This window comes from Fringilla coelebs (genome assembly GCF_963513975.1).
Source record: "Fringilla coelebs genome assembly, chromosome: 5".
Lineage (NCBI taxonomy): Eukaryota > Metazoa > Chordata > Aves > Passeriformes > Fringillidae > Fringilla > Fringilla coelebs.
The window spans coordinates 29,476,868-29,497,894 of record NC_140033.1 but is presented as its reverse complement, the minus strand read 5'-3'; the positions used below and the strand labels follow the sequence as shown (position 1 = coordinate 29,497,894).

Genomic DNA, 21,027 nt, shown 5'->3' with positions numbered 1-21,027 from the left:
TGTCTTGTGACTTTGGTGCCTTCTCTTTGTACGCTAAGTCTGAGATGTAGATGGCGTGCTGAACTTCTGATAAGAGAAAAATAAACAGCAACCTGAAGACTGAAAAACCAAGAGTCCTGTCCATCTCTCATTCCTGACATAGAAATTTTTAGGGGTCTCCCCATCAGGGGGGCCCACGAAGCAGGTTTTAATAACACGACAATGAAGGAATTTTTAAAGAAGCTATAGTTCCCATCTTTTTGTTGTTAAGAGGATGATGCTTCTCAATGCATAGACAGATGAGCCTGAAAAAGAGCTAGCAAAAGCAAATCCACCTTCAGAGCATGCTTAAATTCATCATGCAGGACTCTTCTTCACTGGAAACTTTGAAAGAAAAAGCCGAGGGAGCTGTATCAGCGCAGTTTAAAAAGGCATAAAGGAACCTTTGGCCATGCGGATAGGGCCCTGAGAAGCAGATGCACCCTTCCTAAGCATGTATCCATGTCCGGCTGAGGCAGACGAGTGGCTCAACCACCAGATCCGCACTGAAAGAGAAGAAATCTCCATTGTTTCTGTAGATACAGTGTCACCACGTACCACAAACTGCAAAATTAACAGAGAAAGACTGCCTTGTCGGGGGCAAGGCTTGAACAGAGTGAGCCCTGGGTGTGGGCTCTGTTCCCTGACTTGTGGGCTGACTTTGTCGGAGACCGTTTGATCCAAAATTTATAGTACATGCATGCAGCCCGCTGTCACACCTGACGGCTCCTTCTGTGCTGCCTCAAGTGAGAGCGCCAGGTCTCCACCATGGGCTTCTACAGATCAACTAAATTCACCTCAGTTATTTTTCAGTACTCCGGTGAACGAGCAACCCGTGCCACGGGGCACATGCCCCTCCTGCCAGACAGGATTGACCGCGGCGGGTCGCGCTGCCGGCTCCGGGACAGCAGGTGAAGGGGGCGGCAGAAAGGAGAGGAGAGGGAGAGCAAAGGGCACGGGACAGGCGAAAGCTGCGCCCCGTCCCCGTTCTGAAGCACCGAGAGGAGGCGCAGGGGGAGCGGGCGCGGGGCAGGGCGTGCCGCGGGCAGGGCGGTGCCTGGGCAGGGGCGGCCGCTGCCCTCAGCCCCCGGCCCGGCCCGGCCCGGCCGGCGGGGCCCGGAAGGCGCCGCGCTCCCTCCCGGCCGCTGAGTGGCGGCGGCGCGTCACGTGCGCGCGGCCGGGCCGGGCCGGGCCGTGCCGGGCGGGCGGGGAGGCGGCGACGGCGGCGCTGGTGCCCGGGTGCGGTGCGACATGTCCCACCAGACCGGCATCCAAGGTACCCGCGGGGCTCCCCGCACGTTTGCTCCGCGGTGCCCAGTGCTCCTCATGACAGCCGGCCCGGTCACCGCCGTGGCCCTGCTAGCCGGGCGGGAGGCGGGCGGAGCGCCTTTCTCCGCGGGTCGGGGCGCGGCGCGGGGGCAGGCGGGCGCTTAGCGGGCCGTGCCCGGCGGGATTTTTCCCACTCCTGCGCTCTTTGTTTGCTGCCGGAGGAACCTGTCCTTTGCGCCGCGGGCTGGCGAGGGGGCGAGCGAGCGGGAGAACTGCTGCTGGTTTCGTCCCCGGCGGCCACGGCTCCTCGGGCTGGAACCCACAGCTCCGTTCCCAGTCAGACGAAGCGTGCAGGGTTTATCGGCCCAGCGAAGCGCGCCTGTCCGACCCGGGGAGGCAGGGAGCCCGCCCGAGGAAAGTGTTCGCTGCAGAGCCCCGTGAATGGCAGGCACGGCCCGCCTGGGCGCAGGCAGATCCCCCAGCGCAGGTTTTCCTGCGGCGGCGGAGTCCGTGTGGAGCCGGGGGCTGTCGCCTGCTCGGGGTCGCCGTACCGAGTTTGGGATGGGTTGGACAGCACGGGATATGCCGGGGGGTCGCTGCTGGTTCCCTTGGAGCGAGGGCCCTGGGGAGGAGCAGGATCCCTGGCGTAGGAGAGTCCGCTATAAAGCCCATCACTGGAGGCCACAAAGGGGGAAAGTGTGCGGGAACCTTTTTTCCCGTGTTTCCAGGCCTTGGACGGTGCGAGGAGCAATTAGAAGGAGACAGCGTATTGTTTCGCTGTATTAGCGAGTTCCCCTGAATCACAGAATTGCTAAGCAGGGTTTATATACCAGGATTATGGAGGGGTCTGGTTTTACTGTCTGGATTTCTGCAATCTGCGTGTTCGGTGACTAGTACCATGTACTTTGCCTGCACTCCGGTATTTATTGTTGAAGGTGACTTTTGTCCCAGCCACGGCAGCCCTTAGCTGCTCTTCTATGCCCTTTTTTGTCCATTGGCTGCGTGTGGTTTGCACCCTTTTCCCTCTCTTCTTTTCCTTCCTTTGCATGCCAATCTTTGGGGTTTTTTTTGCAGCTTCTTGCTTTAAGTTCTTCAGCCGTTCTCAGGCTAGAGGTGCACCTGGAATGTTTTTTGGTTTTTTTTTCCCAGTCTGGGGAAACCTGTTAGTTAGTAAATCATAATCCCTTGTTCTCTTGGCGATGCAGGCAGGGAGGAGCAGAAGAATACTCTGTTGCTTATTGTAAGCAAAAGAGTGGCTAATCCTCTTCTGCAGCTTTGCTTCGTGTCTGAGAATCATTTGTCCTCTGAGGAGAGCTGTAGAGAGCTCGGCAGCTTTCCTTCGGGAACCTGCCTCAGCAGGCACTAATCAGGAGTCCTGCTTGCAGCAAAGCATCAGCCTCTGCCATTTGGAAGAGGAATAGCTCTACTTGTGCCATTGCTGGCTTTAGCTACAAACAGGCTACTGTCACTCATAAACAATGACAAGATTTGGCAGCATGGGCTGCTTTTTTCTGGAAACAGAAATGAAGTCATGGGCACAGTGATATGTACCAGGCAGTTGCTAAAAGGACTGGACGTTTTAAACAGGCCAGTGCAGATAAATACTGTAGGAAGTTACAGAATGCAGTAACTGGAGGGAAATACAATTGAATGGGTTTACAGTCTTCTAAATAATTTTAAAATAATACTCCCTGCAAAATAGTTGTGAAATAAGCCCAGATTTTGATTCTGTGGCCCTCTGCTATGCAGAAGAAAGTTTAAGCAGAAAATATCACTGTTGTGAATTTAAAAACCTTCATGATGAGCAAAACCCTCAGAATATTTTTTCAGGAAACTGTCACGGTTCTGGAATTGGTGTAGAGACTTCTGTATTCTGTTCTTGTTTTGGTGTGTAATGTTGAAATGAGAAAATAAGGAGCAGAAAGATAATAGACAAGAAGAGCACAAAGAATGTTCTGGGGCAAGAAAAAGTCTAGAAAATGGTGCAATGTTTTGGTTCCTCAGTGTAATGGTGAAGATGAGCAGAGATGACTAGAAAAGCTGGCAGGAAATTACTGTGAGGTCCTGCACTGGTTAATGGAAAGATGACAGCTGGGATGAAACTGGGCTAGAACTGGAAACCCACTGCAGTTGTTTGTTTAACATGTTCTTTTAACATCCCATTTTGGACTCTCAGGATGGGGCTGGCACCACTTGGATGAACATAAATGTGAACAAAACTGTAAAATGTTTTGAGTATGGGCAGTAATGTTGCTGGATCCCATCTGTTCACTTGGCCTCAACCTGAGTATAAATAATCCATTTTATTTGTTTCCTGGTTTGATGTTTGTTTTGCTGGTGCTATGCTCTGTCTTATGGGATTACTTAAAGGACCAGCTTGCAATAAATGTTTTTCAGTCAATCCTTACAATTCTCGGTCTCTGGTATAATTAAACTGATTTGCACTCAGATTATTTAGCAGGGCAGTTGAGATAAGAATGATCTTCATGCGAGTTCTTCAGTGTGTTTATGGAATTGAGTCTGTCATGGTGGTGGTATAGTGTCAATGCAATTTACAAACATGTAAAAATATTTTTGTTACTTTGTAAATTCACTATAAAGCTATCCTGCTCCAGTAGGTTGGGGCTTGAACAATGTTGTCAACCATAGAAGGAGATAAAGCGGTATGAAAGATGAGCAATGAGTGGCAGCTTTCACTTCTGCAGAGAGGTGCTCTCAGGAAGGACCATCACTTCAGCCAGACAAGCTCTAACATTTTCCTGGCAGGCATAAAGTTTCTGTCTGAAAGTTTGTGCTAAGCCTGCAGACTTGGTGAAGCTGTTGTAATTTGAGATGCGTCATATTTTTATTGTGTTGCTGTGTTAACTCTGAAACATGAGATTGATGATATGATGTCACCTGTGGTTTTCACAATGTTGAAGATCATTTGGTATGCTAGAAAGCAGGGCTGTTTTGTAATGTTGCCTTTCATCTCTGTATGGTATGCTGATGGTTGGAACAGTGTGCAGCATAGCAGCAGCATCACTCCTGGGTTTGCTTTGCTGTCCAACTTTGTCGCAAAGGGCCAGTTGTACATTTTTTCCAGTGTTGTTCTTACCCTCATGAATATTCTTTGTCCTAGGGAAGTGAAATGTGTTAATTTAATTACTTTTATTTTCTCTCTATTTCAGCTAGTGGAAGTGTTAAAGACATCTTTGTTGGAGCCAGAAATGGACAATACAGACTTTTAAAAATAGTCATTGACAATGGTTAGTCAAATTTTATTTTTTTTTCTGGTTCTTTTAGATATTTTCCTAGTTGCTTTAATGACTTACATGTACAATTGTGTAGAAAATAGAACTCTGCCAAACTTAATGCTACTAAGGTTTTTCGTCTACAGAAAGTAAAATTAAAATTTTGGTGATCCTAAGCTTTTTTACTACAATACTATTGTATTTTTGCATTTGAATTTTTCTCCCAAATGTAATTTCGTATTTTACCAAGAAGTGCTGTGTATTATTGTATGGATAGTATAAATAAGTTTATTCTTATCTCTTAATAAAGAAAGAGTAGAGGAAATGAAAATTTCCACATCTGTGTAGCATTTTGACACTCTGGTTACTTTCAGTAGACAGAGAGCTAGTCTTACAAAACAACCAGTCACCTTAGATGTAGAACTGTAAATTTTATACTGATATATCCTGGTTAAAAAGGCAGATAAAAGTGCTGCATGTAGAAAGTCCTGCTAAAGGAGATGTTTAAGTCATCTGGCTACGTAGAAAATATCTTTATAAATCTGTGACTTTATTTAAATTTTCAAAGTTAAAATTGTTTCTTAAATCTCAACATATATGTATAAATAAAAAATTACACAGTTTTGATCAGAGCTTGAGTTTGATTTTTGAACTTCTTGGCAAGGGGTATAAGCTGCAAACATTGAAAGACTATATAATTACTTTTATTTTCTTTAATAGCAATGTTGGTTGGTTGTATAAGATATTTCCTGGTTTAGTCCGTTTTTTCAAGCATGTCAGTTGTCCACTTTGAAGGCATTTGTTTTAGACTTCATTCATTTACAATACACTAAAAATCTGTTAGCTGGAGAAAGTTACATGTACATACATACACAGATACACTTTTGCTGGTAAGTAAATAACCTATTGTTACCTTCCTTGTGTTTGCTTTTCTTAGGAAGTCGTCCAGTATTTTATGATAAGTTTCTTTAAGGCTGCGGGAGTAGTAAGATTACAGGCAGGACTTTGTGATAGTCTCAGCAGCACAAAGTAAATGCTGACAAACCATTGTTTTGGGTTTTTTTTCCCATTAAGCAAGGCAAAACCATATGTTTTTGTGTGTATGCTACTTTATAATATGAAGTGAAGCCTAGAAATAAAATACAAATTCAATATTTTCCCTATTTTTTCATTTCCTGTTTTTTTAATTTTTGTGAGTATGTATTCATGTGGATACACCTATATATAGATATAAACACAGAGGTATAGGTATTTCATCTCTATAAGAAGCAGAATGCAGTGTTTGATAGTATTTTCTGCAGTTCAAAAAGAAACCTGTAGAAACCTGTAGAAACCCAGTATACTGGAAGAAGGGCAGTTGCCTCATTTATTCAGGAGCTTTAAGGAACAGATAATAGCCAACAGATAAAATTCAAATCGTGGTTTGCTAATCTGAGTTATTAAGAGAAGAGATTTGCTGCTGGGCATGAAGTTCCTCTGGCTGTATCTTAAATCCAAGTGGGTATAAATCCACTTAGAGTTCAGAATTGGCAAGTACATCCTGAATGCCCTTGGTTTACGTGTACAACTTCAGGTAGTTCAGGTAGTTTGTGTCTAATTCAAAGAAGGGCCAAACACCCTTACCCTGAGCTGTTCATGTTCTGTGAGTTACTGTGGTGGAATGCTTTGCTTGAAGTTTTGCTGTAGAGGCATTTATGTGCTGTTGTACTTTTGTATGAAGTTCTCTAAGTTAAGCCCTAGACTCTCAAAAGGTGATTTATATACTAGCTACTATGATGGTCTTCAAACTGTTGCAGGACCCCATTTGAACAAGGTATTTCTATTCCACTTGTGCAGGCTGGTATTTCTTGGGAAGCTGATAAATGTCTTGTAAGACAGTATGCTAATATTTCCTTTGGAAACTCAGATGTGATGTATAAATAAGAGAAAAATCTTGTTGCTACAGCTGTTCACATAATTAAATACCATTATACCATTGAAGTATTCTATACAGACTTAAACCAATTATACATAATAAACAACCTCAGTCATTTAAAGAGACCATAGCTGTGACGCTATATTAGAAAGAGGTTTATCTACTTACATAGACAAGTTAGTGATTAATGCAAGCATATTCTTTCCAAACTCTTTTCACTGTATAACTGGGTTATTGACTCCTTAAAATGAGTTCAAACCCTAATATGTTATACCAAGAGCATCAGTAATTATAATTCTAAAATTTGAAAGTTTACTCTTATCTTATTTATACCTAAATATTCCAAATTAAAAAATAAACTAACTGTTAGAACATACCCTTCTATGTATGTTATGCTAGAAAAACTATCATCAGTAGTATCATTTCAGATCAAAGAACTTGATGACAACCAGCATGTTACTTCTCAACTATCAGTATTTTGGTTAAAGTAAGTTAGGGTTTGAACATACACAGCTTTTGTAGGAATTCAACCACTTTTACACTGACTGTTCTTGTCTTCCATTCTTCTGGACATAATTATGAACAATTAAGTGTCCAATTAGCTTCTTACTGTAATTATTAATTCTGACAGACGCTATTAACTGTATAGTTGCTAACCTGTAGCTTTGGTTATTGGTTTTAGAGCAGCTTGTTGTGGGATCCTCTAGACGGCCAGTTGGATCATGGGAAAAGGATTATGATTCCTTTGTCCTTCCCCTTCTTGAAGACAAGCAACCATGTTATATATTATACAGATTAGATTCACAGAATGCTCAAGGATATGAATGGATCTTCATTGCATGGTCACCTGATCACTCTCCTGTAAGTAATAGTCATCAGAGGCTTCATGTTAATGATTTTTCAACAGTACCATTTGATCTGAATCTGAGATATAAAGGAAAAGGATTTGAGGAACGAGGCATTCCCCAACCTCTTCCCAGAAGAAAACAGCTAGGAAAATGTTTATTTAAGATGATTAAAGAGCAAATCAGTAGGTTTTTAGCCTTACTGGTGGATACAATACAGTTTTTTTGCCCTGTTTGTCTGTCTTACTGTCAGGATTTCAGAAAATGTAAGGAAGATAGAGGACAGAAATCTTAATGGGTGCTCATATAGAGAATAATTATAGTGTGAGTTCAAGCTGATTATTCTGTTTGGCTTGCTGGCTGCCCAGCTGGCACATGTGGATATGTGGTGTGCCACAGAATACACTCCTTAGTGCTTTGAGAGCATGGGAGAAGACTGAGGTCAGAATTAAGGATTTCTAGGAGAAACTAGGATACCAGGTCTGGGAAAGTGGGGTAAGGGAAGGCAGAAAGCAAAGCTGTTCCAGTATTCCTACTGCTTTCACTAGCCGTTAGGAAATAATAAGACATCAAAAGTTGATGTGCATAGAGATGATTATGTGGAAAAGGTGAAGTACTGTGGAGAGGATAACATGATGGTGAAATAAAGTGGGAAGGTGGGACTGCTGAGAGAGGAGTAAGTGACTATGTGAGACAACAAGTTAATAGGGAGCAAACATCATTTTTCCACTCTGTAGTTGAACCATAACTACCTGAAATCACTATCAAATCAAAAGTAATAATGAGTTAGTTCTAGTCTGCTTTTTTGCTGTCTGTTGTATCCATTAGTACACAGACCAGGTGACAAAAGATTCCAACAATTGTGGTTTTTCCCATTTAAAATTAGTAACGATTATGTTGATTTTTTTCCCCATTTAAAGAAAAGCTCATACTCCAACTAAGGCTGCAGTTCAGTTTTGAAGTTACTTTGATAGTAGTACATCGTATCATGACCTTGTGAGTTTAATAATATGAGTAAGTATCATGATTCAGAGCTCTACAAGTTTATAGTGCAGTTTCAACACTTGAAATACTTGTTCAAGAAAGATGTTTGTTGATGGACTAGGTACACCAACATGCTGGATTCTCTGAATTTTTAAAAAGAACCAAACCAAAAAGCTACTGTTCTATTATATGCTAGGTTCGTCAAAAAATGTTGTATGCAGCAACCAGAGCAACGCTTAAGAAAGAGTTTGGAGGTGGCCATATTAAGGATGAAGTATTTGGAACAGTACAGGTATGTTTTTCTTTTCAAAGTCAGGACACTGACTTTAAATACTGAATATAGTAGCTGATGTCATTGGTATGAATGGGGGTTGCTTATGGTCTTTATGGATTAAGGAAGAAGAGAGTTAAAAGCTCTGTGTATTATTCCAGTCTTAAAGTTGAACAAGTTAATAGGTATAGTTGGTAACAGGTAAAGTTGAACAAGCTATAGTTAAGTAGTTATAGTCAGGCTTAGAAGTCCTTGCTTCAAATCATTATGAAAACTACATAACCTAAGAATAATAGGCCGTATCTCTTAATCTTATTGCATGAGCATAAGTCCTCTAACAGAATGGAAGGAGTTGGAGGTTTGGGGAAGAAGAGAGGATATTGTAGTGGGGAAAAAAGCTGTGAAAGAGAAACGGGCTGTGAAAGAGAAATGGGTTGTGGTGGACATGAGACTAATAATTCTGTTAATAAAGTAAATAATTTGTTATATTTATCATTAACCTGTCATGGAGGCTTCATTATTCCAACAAACATGTGGAGAGGCTGTATTCTACAGAAGTAGATAACTGATGTGCTGAGGGGATTTACTGGTAGGGATCCTGTTATTTTTTTCTTGTCTGTTCAGTCAACCAGTCTCTCACTGCCACTTGCACAAAACCATTAGCAGTCTATGTAATATGTGGAATTTGTGTCTAGCCCTACAAATCTGAGCTTCCATCTCAGTTTTGAGGAGGGAGCATTAGATCTGTCCTGCTGTTATTTCAGAATGGGCCTGGGGCACATTGAAGATGACATTGATAACTTGCTTTTCCCAGGCTCATTATGTTACAGCTTATATATCTCTAAATTGCTGGTTTCAGTGTCTTTATAAACTTCTTAACTGTTGCTGGTCTTTCATGTTCATCTGTGTGAAAATCACAGCTTCTTCAAGGTGTTCAAGTTGCTGATCTTACTCAGGATCTTGATTATCAGCATCCAGTGGGTTACTTCGTCTTTATTTTGTTAAACCTAAGGATGGTTTAGTTGCAACAAGCGCTGTTACTGTGGTGGAACCCTATTATGGTCCCACCTGCTAATTCATATATATTCACCTGGATACCTCTGGGCTTCTGAAACAAGACATGATGGAATATTGGAATATTGAAACAAAATGACCATAACTGTATGGAAGGCAACTGATTTTTGCGATGCTCCATAGAAAATCATTGAAGAATTTTTCTAAATTTCTAAAAAAACCCTGATAAATATTGATATTGTGCTTTCAGGATGATGTTTCACTGAATGGATATAAAAAATATTTGATATCACAATCCTCCCCTGCACCTTTGACTGCAGCAGAAGAGGAACTTCGACAAATTAAGATTAATGAGGTACCTAAAATGTCTTCAAGAATGTGTGGGAAATGGTGCAGCGTTCCAAATGTATTGTAGGGAAGTGTCTTTCCAGGGTAAAAAAAGGCAAAACACAAAATGGAAAGTTTCAGAAAGTGTGAGTGGATAAGCATATAAATGTACTTCTCAATGGGTTGAAACTTCAGGGGGATGGTGGCTGAAGTTGAAGTGGCATGAGGGATCTCATGGTGTTTGAAAGGACAAGTGTACGAATCAGAGGCCTTGCAACCGCAGAGCTTAATTGTTGAAACCTCAGCTTTTCGTATCACTGGGTGTCCTTCTTTGTGAAGGGTGACCAGGCACTGGCACTGGTTGCCCAGGGAGGTTATGGGGTCTCCATCCTGGAGATATTCAAAAGATGTTTGGACAGACAACTGGGTAGCTGGCTCTAGGTGGCCCTGATTGAACAGTCTTGTTGGACAAGGTGATGTCTTCCAACCTCAGTCATTGTCCACATGTGATTGCCTGCATTTCCCATGGTGGCAGAAATTGTAGAGAAAACACAGAATAGCAATTATTGCAGTGAGTGGTTGCCAGGAGAATTTCAGCAGCCTTATTCTTAGAGGAAAGGTACATAGTTTCTGATACCAGTGCGCTTGTCTTTAAGACTGAGAGGAAGGGAAGAGGATTCCAATAAAAACAAGACAGAAATCTAAACCAAATAGCTGATCACTTTAAGAGATTGATTAGCTTATGCTACAAACACTTTTAGAAAAATCTCTATCCTGAGAGAGCCTTTAACCAGAAAAATTGATGATTGCCAGATAGGTAGTGACTGAAAAGTTTCAGAGGATTTTTTTTACCACATTTTTCCTTCATTTGAACGCTGTTTATGTCAGATGTATATTAAAATAGGTCATGTGCTGAACTTATCTGTTCTTTAGACTTGCATGTCAGAGCTGTGGTACGTGTGTTTGAAGTATAATTTATTTCTGCAGCTGGATACCAGGCAGCCATTGTGTAAAATACAGCTGTGTGTCTTTTGTTTTCACTCTACTCTGCTTTTGCTGCAACTTTGTTGTTTATTGACTTTTTTTCCTGGAGGTGTCTTTTGTTAGTTTTCATGTCTGATTTTAACAATTCAATGCTGAAATCATTAAATACAGCATTTTACTTCATCAGCTTTTTTTAAAAAAAAAAGTAATAAATGTAAAACTTTTGTGGGATGGTGTTAGTGTATGTACTACATACAATGTGTTTAGAAGGTGATTCATGCAAATCAAGTCTTCATATGTTCTGAAATTTCAGCAACAATACCTTTGCTTTTCAGGGACACATAAATTATATATTGCTGCCATTTTGGCTTTGTTTGAAACATCTCACAATACATTAACTTATGTCATTTTTCTCTTCATTTTTTGCACCATTACAAAGCTTGTAATTAGACTTGGAAAATGAAAAACTTCCTGATTTTAAAAAGTTTTCCATATGTATATTCTTTCATAATTACCCTAAGAACTATTTTACTGGGTCAGATCAAAGGATCACCTAGTCTGTTGTTAAGTCCTTGAGAGAGCAACAGAAATCTAGGAAGGATGTAGGAGCAGGGCAAGAAGGCCATAATTACCTTAAATGCTCTTCTGTTGCTTCAACATTTGCAGGTAGGGAGCTTCCTGTGCAAAAGATGACATCATACTATATAATTCTTCTTAATGGGATTTTCATCCATCATCTAGTCTTGTCATTTCTATAAATCTACATAAAGGTTTTGTTGGCCACAGGTCCTGTGGCAGCATATTCCACAGCTTGACAAAATACTTTGTGAAGAGCCACTGACTGCTCTGAAGAATCTCTGGTTTATTCAGATACCCCTAGAGATAGTATGGCAAAGGCAAAAAAGAGTCATTGAGTCAATCCTCAGTTTCCCTCTCCCCTAAGATGAAGCCCTCTGTATCCCAGAATGCCAACCATATCCTGGGCTGCATCAAAAGCAGTGTGGCCAGCATGTAAAGAGAGGCGTTCCTCTGCTCTGCTTTGGTGAGATCCCCCCTGGAACACTGCAGCCAGCTCTTGGGTATTCAGCACAGGAAAGACATGGACCTGTTAGAGTGGGTCCAGAAGGGGCCCAAAAAAACCATCATAGGGCTGGAACATACTCCTTGTGAGAAAAGGCTGAGAGGTTTGGGATTGTTCAGACTGGAGCAGAGGCAGCTTCAGGGAAATCTTAGTGGCCTTCCAGTACTTAAAGGGGGCTTGTAAAAAATAAGGGGACAGATTTTTTAGCAGGACCTGTTGCAATAGAACAAGAGAGAATGGTTTTAAACTAAAACAGGGTAGGTTAGATTAGCTACGAGCAAGAATTTGTTTTATGGTGAGTGTGATGAGGTATTGGAAGAGTTTGCTGAGAGAGGTGGTAGATGCCCCATCCCTAGAAACATTCAAGGTCAGGTTGGGCTACCTAATCTATTTGAAAATATTGCTGCTTTCTGTGGGGGGGTTGGACTAGATCACCTTTAGAGGACCCTTCCAGCCACAACTGTGCCATGATTCTCTATCCATGGACCTCTGTTGTATTCCTTATCAGTTCTCTCTTCCAGGCTGAAAAGTCCTAATCTGGCTAGTTTTTCCTCCTAAACAACACACTCCATACTTCTGATCCTTTTGCTTTTCTCTGCAGTTTTTCCAGTTCTGCTATGTAATTAATGAGATGGAGGGATGGGGAAGCCAAATCTGCATGTGGTATTCAAGATGCAGGCATGTTACTGATATCTACAGTGCGTAATAATGTGTTCTGTTCTCTACTGTTTTTTCTAACAATTTGTAACATTTCATTTGTGGATGGGGAGTATTCAGATTTTTTTTTTTTTTTGCCTTGGGGTTATTTTCAGATTTAGTCAGAATGACTTGCAAGGTCTTGCTCGTGAATGGTAGTAGCCAGCTCAGTCTAGTCACCATACAAGTAGAAAAAGAGGGGTTTTTTTCCTCCTGCATACATTTACATTTATTCACAGGAAATTTCATCTGCCATTTTATCCAGCACTCAGCAGCCATTATTAACTAAATCTTAGCGGTGTGAATTTAAATACTCTTAAGTTACTTAGGTGGTTCTGTTCATTTTTCTATATCTGTAGTTACACTGGGTTACTCTCTTCCCTTGTCTATCTCCACACTTCACAGCTTGTTTTTAAGTTTGGAGTACTTATTTTCTACCTGTATTTTAATATAGATTCTAGAGTATGGTATTTTATGATGGATTATTATTTTTGTAATGCCTATTTTACATTTGTCAGTCAAGCTTTTATGCAGATTTATAGTTTACAAAACATTTTTTCTATAACCTTGTTCATAAATTTACCAATCCTTCTGCAAAGTAAGCTCCCCACCCTGCTTTCTTTTCTTCTTTCCTTGTTGCTGACAAGCTGTTCTTTAAAATGTGAAGTATAAGTAAGTGTTGCCACAAGTGTTTTGTTTTTAATTTTTTTATCAGTTTGTTTCATAGTTTGTTAGTGTCTCTTTTTAATAAAGCTGCACATCGTCTAGTTGATAGATGTAGGGTAGGAAAGGTCCACACTTTCCATTTGGTACACTTTTTTGACTTTTTCAGCTTCATAACCAATGTTAAATGTAATTGTGAAACTTTAAAAGGAAGTAAATATAGTAAAAAAACAGTACTTAGACAATAAACTAAGACTGAAGAAGACTGGAGGCAAGAGCTCATTTTAAGAGAAACTGAATGAATACTAAGATAAGCATAAATTCTTGAACATCAGCTTTAAAATAACTGTTCTCTCCAGTAATTTGACACTAATATATGATTATGAATAACTGTCTAGCCTGTCCTGGATTTTTTTTTTGCGTTTGTGGTAGACCTTCTAGAAATAAAAAATTAGGATTTTGTTTGTTTGTTTTGTTTGCTTTGGTTTTGGTATAGGCTATTTGCGGGAGTACGTTGAAGCAGGAGGAAGAGTAGAAGCTTTACTTTTCTTCCAGAATATCAGTTTGTCTCATAATTTCTCTCTTCCTTCAAAAATTTTGACTCCCTAGAAATCATGTCTTTGTTTTGATCTAAAATTTTTTAAGCTATAACAAAGTTTATAGGGAATATTTTCAGTTCAAAAGTATAACAGCATATGAAAATCAAGATTTTTTTCCTGGATTATTCTGTCTCTATAACAGATTTTAACTTAGAACTTCACTGACATTTGAACCAGTTTTCCTTCTAATGATTTTGTTGCTCTGCTAAGCAGAACAGAACATGTTTCAGAGATAAGAAATTTTGCAGGCTAGCAAACAAACATGACCTGTAAATTAAAAAATGCAAATCTTTTGTATATGGGGATGATTTCTTGGGGTGGTTTATTCTTGGAATAGGTACTGCTAACTCTATGTGTAACCATATGGGATGCATTGTCAGTCATTGTATGAAACCAAATAGATGCCTGCAGAGGTTTCTTTTAACAACTCAGCTGACTTGTGTTCCAGGTACAGGCAGATGTTGGTGTAGATACCAAGCATCAAACACTGCAAGGAGTAGCATTCCCCATTGCTAAAGAAGCTATTCAGGCTCTGGAGAAACTGAAAAATAAGAAACTCAATTATGTACAGCTGGCAAGTATAAAATATTTAAACTGTTTTTTAATAATGAGTATAAAATAGATAACCCAGATATTAAACAATGTGTGCTGATGTAGCATGCTGACAAATTACTATTTTGAATTAGATTAATCCAAACTTTTTTCTATCCTCTCATGTTCTCTGGTTTTGGTTTTTTTTTGTGTATTAACTATATTCATGTTTGCTTTGTTTACAGCAAATTGATATGAAAAATGAAACTATTATTTTGGCCAACACACTTGATACTGAACTTAAGGACTTGCCAAAAAGAGTTCCAAAGGATGCTGCACGTTACCACTTTTTCCTGTATAAGCACACACATGAAGGAGACTATTTGGAGTCCATAAGTATGAGAAAATTTCTCAATATGAAACTTCACTGGCTTGTTTCAAATTCCCTAGGAATTTTGAGTCAGAGAGAAAGATGTGTCAGCATGATGATAAATTTAAGAGTCATTTGGTTGTGAAACTGTGAACTTATGAGGGAGAGCTCTTTTATGTGTAAAGTAGTAACCTATCCCTTTTGATTATGAGCACCCATAAATGTGAAAACATACAGATACTGGGCATTCTCGTATCTCCTGTTTGAAGTGAAACACTTGCTGAAGCAAAAAAGCTCCAGAACAGCACTACATTTTTTTGCTTTCAGATTGCATAGTTGATTTCTATTGCCTCTCTGCTATAAATAGTTTTATGATACAGCTTTTGATAGGGTGTATTTATGGTCTGATTTGTGTTGTTGTTTTCTTTTCCTGCAGTTTTCATCTACTCTATGCCAGGGTATACCTGTAGTATACGAGAACGAATGCTCTACTCTAGTTGCAAAAGTCCACTGTTAGAAATTGTAGAAACACAATTGTGGATGCAGATAGTTAGAAAGGTAAGTGCAGGGGGTGTATGGGTATTTTTTCCATACCTGTCTTCCTGTCTTAATGGAAAACTATAATTGTCTCTGTCACCACCTTGTCTAAACAATGACAAGTGTAATTTAGTTGGTCCTGAACAGGAAGTAATTGTTGATGGAGCTAGAGGTACAAAGTTAAGTCATGAAAGTTTTACTCTGTTTCATAATTTCTACACTTTTATCTTGAAGAAATATATCCTTGTGCATCAAGGAAGTATCTGAGAGTACTTTGAAGGACTTTATAGAATTAACATGATTTCTTACTCAAAGTTGGTGTCATATTTTGGACCACAACATATTGCTGTTGTTAAACACTAAATTCCTTTAAGCCAAATTTATGTAGGGATTTTCAAAATAATTTCAAGCTGCAGTTCTGAAAATTAGAACTGCTATTTTAGGAGTCCTTGATGGGGCAAACAAGTATTTGCAAGTAAGCTGATCTCTTCACACTGTATAGATATTACTGCAATGCAAAAAATTTCTTCTCATCTCGCAAGCAGAGACCACAGAAATGGTCTGCTTGTTGCCTGTGGATATGTTTTTAACACTTTTGTGGAAGCTTAGTTTCTGTAGAGATTATGTTTTACCTTAAAAATAGCAGAATCAATACTAACCATTTTTAGTGAGATTACACAAATTAACTAGATTTTTTCTATGTGTATTTGTATGTAATTATTTTTCTGAAATTGCATTTCTGCAACAAAACTAAAGCACCATGTGACTCCTGAAAGTTCCTGCAGACAGAAATTTCTGAAGCATGTCCTTGTAACAGCAGAACTGGGGCTGGCAAGTCTGTTAAGTGTTATGGTTGGCAGGGCATGAAGTGCTGAATGCTCAGCAGAGCAAGGTCATAGCATTTCTCTGAATTCTAAATTCCTGCAATTTAAAACAGTGCAGTTTGGCTTGAGAACACTATTTTCTTTCTGTTTGGTTTCATAAATCTAGATTTTGAAAACTAAAACACTCCCCTCCATTTTGTTCATTATTTTAGCTTTTTTTTGCTAAACACTTGAGTACTTGCTAAGTGGCAGTAGCCAGCTAATAAAATAAGCTTCTTTATACTCCTCCCCCTCTTTCTCAAGAGATAACAATATGCATGCCCATTGCTTATACAGTTCGTGTTTAAAACATGTTATAATGAACAATTTTGATTCTTAAAATGTGGAAATACTTAAAATGAATAAATAAGCACTAGTTTCACATAGAACATGTTCTCCTATTCACCGTTAACAGGTACACTGTGCCAAAGCTTGGGACAAAAAGAAGTCCTTAGAATATGGATTGTTTAGTTGTGCTTACGTTTCAGGAAAATAATTAAGATGCACTTAATAGTGGTGAGAGTATAGGGGAGTCTCAGAAAAACTATCCAAGATTTCTCAGGGCATTAGGCACAAGTTGGAGAACTTTTCATGCTTGTCTTTGAACATTATTGCACATACGGTTTTAATATAGTATTGAGTTTCAGCAAAGTTTCTAAATGTTTTTGACTTTGAGTATGATGTTTTTTTCTGCCAGATTGAAATAGATAATGGTGATGAGTTAACTGCTGACTTTCTTTATGAAGAAGTACATCCAAAACAACATGCTTACAAACAGAGTTTTGCTAAACCAAAAGGTCCTGCAGGGAAGAGGGGAATACGAAGACTGATCAGAGGTCCAGCAGAGACTGAAACACCTAATGATTAGAAACTGTTTGTATTTGTTACAGTATTAGAGTAAGAAGTGGAATTCTGGCTTTTGGTAATGAACTGAAATCATTCCATTCATAGATGCTAGGGATAAAAAAAGCTCTTTGTACTCTTCTCTTTTCTGACCTCAATACTTTTTATATTGTTACATGATTATATTTGTTGACCATGTTTTATGACATATAGAAGAGATAATTATTTTGAAGCTAGAAGAGAAAAACTAAGCTAGTACCCCTTTATTTTAATTTAGAAACCATTATTTAATAGCTGTACATGTGATCATAAACTTTGCAGACATAAGACTATGAAGCCCATGTATTCTGTCAGTAAGTTACAGCTGTATTCTCATGCGTAGCCTATTAAACCTCTAAGACTTTCCATGTGAGAAGAGATGAAGGACCAGTGTTGTCCCAGTTAAAACTTTATTTTTCCTTGTAGCACTTATGGACAATAGTAAAATAGAAGCTTGTCTTTGGATTTTGACAGGATGCATTGTTGGATCTTGTTTTGTTTGGGTTTTTTTGAACTCGTAATGGAAAAGATAAACTAGAATTGGTTATCATTCAATTAATATAAGCATTCAGGAATAGGTGGACATTTTCTGAGGCAAAAACTTGGCAATCTCAAATTTATAACTAATTTCATGAATTATCTTTTAAAGAAATCTGACATAAAACACAATAGCTTTTCCAGACTTCTGTATCACTCATTAGTGTTGCATATTAGGTACTGAATGACCAAGTAAAAGGAGATTAAAAGTTGATGAGTTAGTATTCTCAATAGATTATGGAGCTGCTTTCAGAGCAATATATCTAAAGTGTCTAATAAGTAATTAATTATCAGTGCAGTTGGATCTGAAAGTGTGTAAGTTCAGTAAAAATTGGAGCAGTCTTGCTTCATAACAGTGAGTTAGTTATCCTTGAGGTCCTACTGTGTTTGCACTATCAACCGCAACTTTTACTTTCAAGTTATTCTGAAAATTACTTTTTCTAAATGTTTGAACTTCAGTTGTAACTTACATCTGTAATTTAAGTCCAACTAGGTCTTGAATAACTGCTGGCAGCAAGCCCCTAGTTAGGATTTTGATGATTTTTTCCTCCATTCTTCAAAATACTTAAATCAGCCAGAATAGCCTAAACTTGATTGAACTGTAAGCAATGTGTTCAACAGGAAGAGGAAAAGTGGATAATTTTAATAAGTGTATTAAGGGGGAATTAGATGGGGAAATCAAGTAATGGATGACCTTAAATATTTAAAACTGTTGTGATGAAGCAAATACTCGTGAATAGATTATATTCCTAGTGAGGACTTGCTTTTTAGTGTCTTTTATGTGACCTTTGTGGGTTTAGAGTTTTGTTGATTTTGGTTTTTTTAAAGCTACATGGGAGTTGCCAGCTTTGGTTTATTGGATATTATCGTAGCTGCTGGATATACCATTATAGAGCTGAATCGTGTGTTTACCTGGTGGAAGATGGATTTAAGGTTTGTAGGGGAAAATGTTTTGACAGTAGTAGTTTCTGACAAAAATTTTTTTAATCTATTATTTAGTTTGGCTATACTAGCTTACTATTGACATCTGAGATTGCACTATATAATATGAAGGTTGCAATAGTTGGTATTACCGTGGGTTTTTTATATGCAGCAGAAATTTTACACTTCAGCTTTTTTTTCATTGAATTTTACACACTACATCAGTTCAATTCAATAGCTCTTGATCCTCAGCTAATCTCCTGCTTGCTCTTGTGTTCTTTTCCTGCCTCTTGCCTTCTGTACTATGTGTCAGGCAAGTGTCATTGTTTTTTAAATATGGTTATTGTGTGTACAACTCATTGTACACTGTAATTAAATGTATTTTTAGATTAACTCAAATATTTGCAACACACCTAATTCACTTCGGAATTTTGGTTTGGTTTTAAGGAGTGTAGCATTTAAAAATTACTGCTAGAGGGTTGTTTGAATTTAGTATTCCTGCCCTTGTGCCAGCCATAGCAAGAGTGCACATACTTCTACACTTTCTTGAGCCAGTAAAGAAGTTCAACTTTTTTAAGACTAAATGTATTAAATAATGAACAGTTTGACCCAATATGGTTGTGTGCATGTTGTGGGGGTTTTGTTGGATGTTTGTTTTGAGGTTTTTTTCAGTGTTGTTTTTTGGTTTTTTTGTGCAATCCTGCCCTAGGTAGATGAGGATAGGAGATGGAAAACTTAATCTGGAGGATGGTAAGAGCTGGTTAAGTGATTATGCAAGAGCATTTATGATGAGCTGCTTTAGAGTTCAGCCCAAACCAGACATTGTAAATTTCCCTTTGTGAAAATATTGTGTGATGCACGAAGCCCAGACAGGAGTCAGTCATGTCCTGATCATGTCCTCCCCCTCACCTTTTCCCAAAAAAGAGAATCATATGAAGTCTTGCACTGCTGGCTGCTTCTCCAGGCCTCTTGTAGCTATTCTCCTGACAGCAATAAGAAGTATCTGTTCTTTTTGTACACTCTATTACGTTTACATCTACATAGTTGCCTCCACTGTTCAGAACCAGGGCAAAATGTGGGCATTCATCAGTTTCTCCATTAACTGTCTATGGTCATTAAATAAATGAAAGCGTCCATTCAAATTGTTGTTGGCCTTCATAAAGCCCAAAAGCAATGCAGCTGCTTGCAGTTAACTCACAAGCTATTAAATAGTTAATTAACAGGACAGGTAATTATTTAATAAATGTTTATGTTGCAACTTTGGGAGATCTCGATCTTTTAAAACACTCCTATCAACGGTTAAACTAATCAAGGTAAAAATTGTTCTGTTGCTCAGATTGACATTGTAAATAAAAAAATTTGTTTATCAGTGTGTTTATGTATTCACTGAAAGCCACCTTAAGATGCTAAAATTAACTAAGTTTACCTTATCTATTTTGTAATTTACTTTATAAATAAAGATTGATGCTTTAGCTTGGTCTTGTCTGAATCATTTCCTAGTCTCTTTAATGAAGATCTATTTTCTAAGATCAGATGTTTAGTAGGCAGTTCCCACGGGACTGGAAAGTGACTGCAGGGTGTAAGAAGGGAGGTGAGGAGAAATAGAATTCCTGGCTTTTGCTATTAGAGAAAAATCACTATGTTAGAAACAGCTACTTTCTCATTGCTTTATGGGAGCAGCACTGAGGGCTCCACAGCAGAATCCAAGGGTATTCTTCTCTTGAGGTTTTTGTGCTTTTAGTAATATGCCCCTTAAAAAATTTATTCTGTCCTCTGAAAATGCCAAAGTAGTTGACTGGTGATTGAACAGTTCTATCTGTTCTTACTTGCTCAGCATGCACTACTATACTATACTACTGGATTTCTCTCAGCTCCAGTTCTGTGAAACCAGATCATCCCATTACAAGTATCTTGAATGACTCAAGTTACTGATCTGTGTCCTAGAAAGCCTAATTTATAGTAACTAAATCAAAGAAGGATGTATTCTAGGATAATTTAATGTTTTTGGAGGGAACAAAATAAACTAAAGTCAGCTACTCTTATCCTCTGTTAGTGTTTAGAGATGTTGACTACTGTATGGAGACCTCAAAAAAAATCTGCGGTGGGAAATGGGAAGTTCCTTTTCCTTGCCCCCTGCATATTTAAAAAACAATAGTTGCCACATAAGTTAGCTAGTTTTACCTAGTCAACCCCTCATATTCACTAAAGAAGTTCAAAACTTTTTTCTAAATTGTATGAAATAGTAGCTAACATGCTTCATTGTCAGTGAGGAAGGGAAAACTACTGCCAAAACCTCACTGCTGAGAGCAGCACTGCAAATAGGGGTCTAGTATGACAGCAGGAACTCCCATGCTTGTGGTGAGATTCTCCTCACACTGAAGAATATCACAGTTGGTGTATGATCAAAAATGTTCTACCCTACCAGAGGTGAACAGAGCTGACCAGGCAGTTGCTACAGCAAACAGACTTCTGGACAACACTGTAGCT

The 21,027-nt window shown here is 39.0% G+C and overlaps 1 protein-coding gene across 1 annotated transcript; it reads left to right on the top strand.

The window, feature by feature from the left end:
- Window positions 1-1,204: 1,204 nt before the first annotated feature.
- On the top strand, window positions 1,205-20,012 carry TWF1 (twinfilin actin binding protein 1). Its single transcript, XM_084206614.1, has 9 exons — window positions 1,205-1,294; window positions 4,458-4,535; window positions 7,118-7,296; window positions 8,461-8,556; window positions 9,800-9,904; window positions 14,348-14,473; window positions 14,676-14,826; window positions 15,237-15,358; window positions 16,898-20,012. The coding sequence occupies exons 1-9, from the start codon at window positions 1,270-1,272 to the stop codon at window positions 17,066-17,068; spliced, it is 1,053 nt and encodes a 350-aa protein (XP_084062740.1). The 5' UTR covers window positions 1,205-1,269; the 3' UTR covers window positions 17,069-20,012.
- The last annotated feature ends 1,015 nt before the right edge of the window (window positions 20,013-21,027 follow it).

What these genes read in the sequence shown, in the direction of transcription:
- TWF1 (XM_084206614.1), top strand. Translation starts at nt 1,270, where the DNA reads ATGTCCCACCAGACCGGCATCCAAG. An exon ending in AAAAATAGTCATTGACAATG is followed by an intron (nt 4,536 to 7,117) that starts GTTAGTCAAATT and finishes TATTGGTTTTAG; the next exon opens with AGCAGCTTGTTGTGGGATCC. An exon ending in AACTCAATTATGTACAGCTG is followed by an intron (nt 14,474 to 14,675) that starts GCAAGTATAAAA and finishes CTTTGTTTACAG; the next exon opens with CAAATTGATATGAAAAATGA.